The sequence below is a fragment of the Microplitis mediator genome, chromosome 6 (genome assembly GCF_029852145.1).
Source record: "Microplitis mediator isolate UGA2020A chromosome 6, iyMicMedi2.1, whole genome shotgun sequence".
In the NCBI taxonomy this organism is placed as follows: domain Eukaryota; kingdom Metazoa; phylum Arthropoda; class Insecta; order Hymenoptera; family Braconidae; genus Microplitis; species Microplitis mediator.
Genome location: NC_079974.1, coordinates 11756546 through 11761624, shown reverse-complemented (window position 1 = coordinate 11761624; position 5079 = coordinate 11756546). Strand labels below are relative to the sequence as shown.

The 5079-nt window shown below is 30.6% G+C and overlaps 1 protein-coding gene across 1 annotated transcript; it reads left to right on the top strand.

Annotated features, from left to right (window-relative positions):
- The first annotated feature begins 331 nt into the window (after positions 1-331).
- Positions 332-4738, top strand: LOC130669504 (DC-STAMP domain-containing protein 2-like). The gene is made up of 8 exons (XM_057472451.1): positions 332-971; positions 1048-1320; positions 1397-1547; positions 1620-1779; positions 2830-3093; positions 3149-3362; positions 3433-4056; positions 4120-4738. The coding sequence occupies exons 1-8, from the start codon at positions 823-825 to the stop codon at positions 4448-4450; spliced, it is 2166 nt and encodes a 721-aa protein (XP_057328434.1). The 5' UTR covers positions 332-822; the 3' UTR covers positions 4451-4738.
- Positions 4739-5079: the final 341 nt, after the last annotated feature.

Here is a 5079-nt window from a genome sequence, read left to right as displayed (position 1 = left end):
TTCTAATTACGTCTTTCATTATTATGGCATTCGAATAATAAAAATCTTCTGAAAAAGTATGATCAACACATTTTTTGGAAACTTTAAAAACTGCTGTACTAACGATTAATAAATAGATTAATAAATCAGTCAAATCGAATAATTTAGTTAATACCACACAGCCTTAAAGCATTCTTTAATAAATTTAAAATATAACTACGATAAGCGTGTTGTGAATGACAGAGTGTGAGTAAAAGAGTTATAAAAACATGAGTTTTTAACCTCACTAATTTCAAAAGCATGATTGTAGGAATGATCTTTAAAATACAAAGAATATGTAAAGACAAAAATTTCTTGTGCAATGTTTGTATCACAAGTTTCTGTATTCATTACTACAAAGAAACAACAAAGAATAATCTATACAAAGAATCGTCATAGTATTATTTTGGTTGTCAAAGTAGGTTTATATATCTTTTCTGCAAATATCATTTGGCTTTTTTCTGCAAAATAACGTCGCAATAGCGAAACTGGGAACTCTAGCAGCAATAAGGATGTTAGCCCACTTAAGATAGTGTCCAGAACAGTCTCGACGATCGTGATTGAAGTTTAACTGTTCTTAGCAGATCTCCTATAATTCGGCAAGCAGCTATGCTCACTTCAGAGTATATTTATGAGAAAAAGTATAGGATATGTAGAAAAGTATGCTCAGCATTATTCAGAGCTTAGACAACCTAAACGCAGCTAATTTTATTCTAATTAGACTATACTACTTGATAATAGCGGATAAGCTCTTGGAGAAAACTGTTATATGAATTGAAAGCAATTCAAAACGTGCTATCCAAAATGGTATTTTTTGAATCAACTTTAAAAGCATTCAAAATCGAACAAGCAAGGAAGAACTACAATCGAGAAAAATCCAAGTCAACAACAATTTCAAAAGTCTGGGATACAAATCATAACGTTCTCAAAGAAATTTATATTCAAAGTAATATGTACGTACATAATCTAAATTAATGTTGATTGGACTCAAATTTGTGATGATAATTTGATGTTTATTATTTGCTACAGATTATTTGCAAGAATTAATAAAGCATTGCAAAATTGTATTTTTGTTACGACGAATTTAAAGACTTTTTGTATCGCGACTATTTCTATAAATAAAACTGTTGAAAACAAGATTTTTAAAAGCATTGTCGGGTTTTCGAGTGGTATTTTTCTAACTTACATCTTGTTTTTGTTTTTTCTTATACACATAAAGTTCACCTTATCTTCTGCAACTCTTTTTTGCTCATTACTAGGAATAGTATTAACTATCACTTTTGCCTTTTCTTCGTGTACTCGGTAAGCAATATTATCAATGCTTATAATTTTTCAAAGATTCTAAGACTGAATCTCAAATTTTTGCGTTGTTCCTAAGGTGTATTATGTTTCTACTTTTTCTACAAGTATTTTCCAAGCGAGGACGTCAAGCTTTGATAGCTTATGCTTTCATTATTATGTTGACTGGTCCGACTAATAATACACTCCATAACGTTCAAGTGTTATCAGAGTCTCTCTCTTGTGGACAGGTATTGAGTAAAATAAGAAAAGTAAAACATTTTCGTTTCTCAAAAACTTCAATAACTCTTTTTATTTCACAGGAAGAATTAAAACAAGTTATTAAAATCCTAACTAATTTTGCTAATCAGCCTTTCGTTGCATTTCGGCATGCTTTAACAAAGATGATCAAGATTTTGGAAAATGTAAAGGAAAATATTGAAAATCTTTTAACCACGATAAGAAAATTTTTTCTCAGTCTTTGTGAGTAATGCTTGAAATTAAATTTTTTTTTATTTTTAATTAATTTTTAACTTCCCGCTGAGAAAATCGACGATTTTCCAAAAATTCGGGAAGTTATTGGTTTCACCTCGATTTTCAAAAACCGGGTTTTTATCATGTGTCGACATTTGAAGGTGCTAGGATGCTCTTCTGACATTTTCAGAGCGATGTCTGTATGTATGTATGTATGTGTGTGTGTGTGTGTGTGTGTGTGTGTGTGTGTGTGTGTGTGCGTGTGTGTGTGTGGATGTAAGCCTCTCATATCTTTTTGATGAATCAACCGATTTGAATGGTTCTTGCGGCATTCGAAAGATATTTTCTGAACTTAGATTTTCAAAAAAATTTTAGGCCATTTAGTCAAATAAACTCTGAGATATTTAAGAAATACAAAAAAAAAAAATTTTTTTTTTTCGTTTTATTTGGATATTGTGAAAACTGTTGGATCGATCAATTCCAAAATCTAATCAGCTCTAGAACTCGATAAAAGCTTTCGATTGCCACCAAGAACGTCTCAATAAGATAATCCGTTCAAAAGATATCGTCGACGAAAGAAACAGTAGGAAACGGTTTTTTGAAAATATCGTCGAATCGACAAAACCAATCATTCCCAAAATTTTATCAGCTCTAGACCTCAATAAAACACGTCGATTGCCACCTCAACCGTCTTAATCGATCAATTCGTTTAGGAGATATCGTTGATCTAAAAAATAGTGAAAAACGTTTTTTTCCAGATATCTACAGAAAAATTGAATAATTCGATTTTAAAATCTAATCAGCTCCAGAACTTAATAAAACGCGTCGATTGCCGCCTCAACCATCAAAATCGGTCAATTCGTTTGCGAGATATCGTGGGAGATAGAAATGCTAAAAAATGTTTTTTTAGAAAACAATGGCATACAAAAGTATTTTTGAGCTCGAAGAGCTCGAAAATGTGTTCACAAGAATGTTTTCGAGCTCAACGAGCTCAAAAACAGCGGGAAGTTTTGGGGCTGGTCCGCAGGGTTAACCGATAGACCGATTTTTTTTTTTCAGATTCAGTAATAAAGTCAGCATACAATTGGCTTGAAAGCATTGTAAACCTTTGTAATAAAAAATTTGGAACTCCATATGACAGATGTCGAAATGGTTTTGAAATTGCTATAGCTGATTGTCAAGCAAAACTTGGACCCTTATTTAACAGTTTTTGCGAAATAGCAAATACTGTTCAAAGTTTATGTTTTTCAATGAAACCGCTTGAATTCGTGTGTATTTTGACTTCTCTGCTTCAAAACATTATTTTGGATACACTACAAAAAAGTATAAAATTTTTTTCTTATAATCGATTGTTGTTTTATCCGATCTATATTTATAGATATTAAAAATTTTCTTTATCAAATAAAAATTATGTTTTATGTTAAAATTGAATTTTCACACTTTTCACACTTTGAAGTCAATAAAACAAACTTTTATGAGAATATAATTTCTCATATTTTAAAAGATGTTGAATCTCAAACTCATAATTTTTTAATTGTGTTTAACTCAATGCGTTTCGTAACAAGTTTTTTTTTTCTTTGTGTTCTACTCAGGTAAATATCGTGCATCTCAACGAAATTGATTAACTTACCATTGAAGCTGCTTACCTATTATAAATTTCAGAGTTGTTAATTACAGACATAAGTGGTTAACGAAAGACTGCTTCAACAACAAGTACCTTACTGAAGATTTTTACAATATTGATTTAATAAGAACACAAAAAAGCAAAGATGTAGTCTTGCCACTTGATGAGAGAGAACGGAAAAAATACATAACATTTACATCAACAACATTAAGTAGTAAAGAAAAAACTCGGCTGGCTAAATCAACGATATTTTTGGGAATCGCTTCTTTTAAATTCTGCATCAATATGTTTGTTGATCATAGTCTTTACTGGATCTTGAGTACAATTAATTACTATGGTCGATTTTCGAATGAAGTTCAACAAAGGCACATTATTGGTTTTCAAATTGCTGGTAATGGATATATGTCCGAAATCTATCGAGATATTTCCAAAATCTTTCTGCAATTCGAAAGAAATGACAAAAACTCAACTTTCCTCTGCCTTCCGGACCCTCTATCACCAAACTATAGGAAATATAATGAAATCATTATAATTGTTATCTTCAGTTGGATGGTGGCTCTTTTCGAACCATTTGGATTAAGACTCAGTCAATTAATCATGAGTCGCTACTATCCCAGAAGAGCAAAACATCGAGCAGTTTGGTTATATAACCATATTCTTCGGTATTATACTCAAGTAATTGGAATTTCGCTCCTTCAATTCTTTTATTAATCTATTGTTTTCAGATCCCGAGGAAACTATTTAAATTATATAAGACGTAAATTGCGTCAAAAAAAAAGATTCATAGACGGAAATTATTGGGAATATAATTCATCAAAAGAGTTTTCATTTCGTACAAATTCTATTTCAAATAATAATTTAAGAAATAATCAAGAAATATGTCTTTTGTGTGGAGTTTCAGTAAATCAATGTAATCTATCTCACATTCGATGTACTACTTCTAATTGTGACGGAATCTTTTGTGAGATGTGTCTTGCTGATTTGCACGGTCGTTGCACGATTTGTAACGTGCTGATTAAGTCTGATGATTTATCCAATGTAAGTGGAAAAAAATGAAAATATTTTGCTTTTCGACCGAAGTATTTAATAGTCATAGGGCAATCTGTTAGTTGCATTTTTCGCTTAAAAAACAAAGAAAAAGATTGTTTCAAACAGTCGACACCGGTTATCAAGAAAATTCATTTAGTTCAGCCTTCAATTATTAATATATGCAGAAAACTTATTTTATTTAATTTTCAATTCGTCAATAAGATTGTAGATTTTTAACTTTTTGCTCTGATTGCTAAGGAAGTATATATGCCAGTAAATAAGTAAGTAAGTAAGTAGTTTTGCGATTATCTGATAAACAAATAAACTTAAGTGTAAACGTAAAATAACTCGAACATCATTAGTCAAGTGTTAAATCATTCGGGTTAAGATTGGACAGCCAATTTTATTTATTTGTATCATCCATGATGACAATTAGATCAACGTACATCTTTATGGAATAAACTTTGTTTACAGATTTTCCTTTCGAATATATTTCTATGCTCTTATAATTATACCCAAGTGGCCAACTCAGCTTTTTGTTGACTTTTAGTTATCTATTCGACGTCAACTTTTTGCTATTTCTAAATGTTATCAAAATGGTAACAAAAAGTACTTTTGAAAAAGATAACTTTTAAAAGTTGTCTTAAAGTTAACAT

What these genes read in the sequence shown, in the direction of transcription:
- LOC130669504 (XM_057472451.1), top strand. Translation starts at nt 823, where the DNA reads ATGGTATTTTTTGAATCAACTTTAAAAGCATTCAAAATCGAACAAGCA. An exon ending in ATTTATATTCAAAGTAATAT is followed by an intron (nt 972 to 1,047) that starts GTACGTACATAA and finishes TATTTGCTACAG; the next exon opens with ATTATTTGCAAGAATTAATA. An exon ending in GCCTTTTCTTCGTGTACTCG is followed by an intron (nt 1,321 to 1,396) that starts GTAAGCAATATT and finishes GTTGTTCCTAAG; the next exon opens with GTGTATTATGTTTCTACTTT.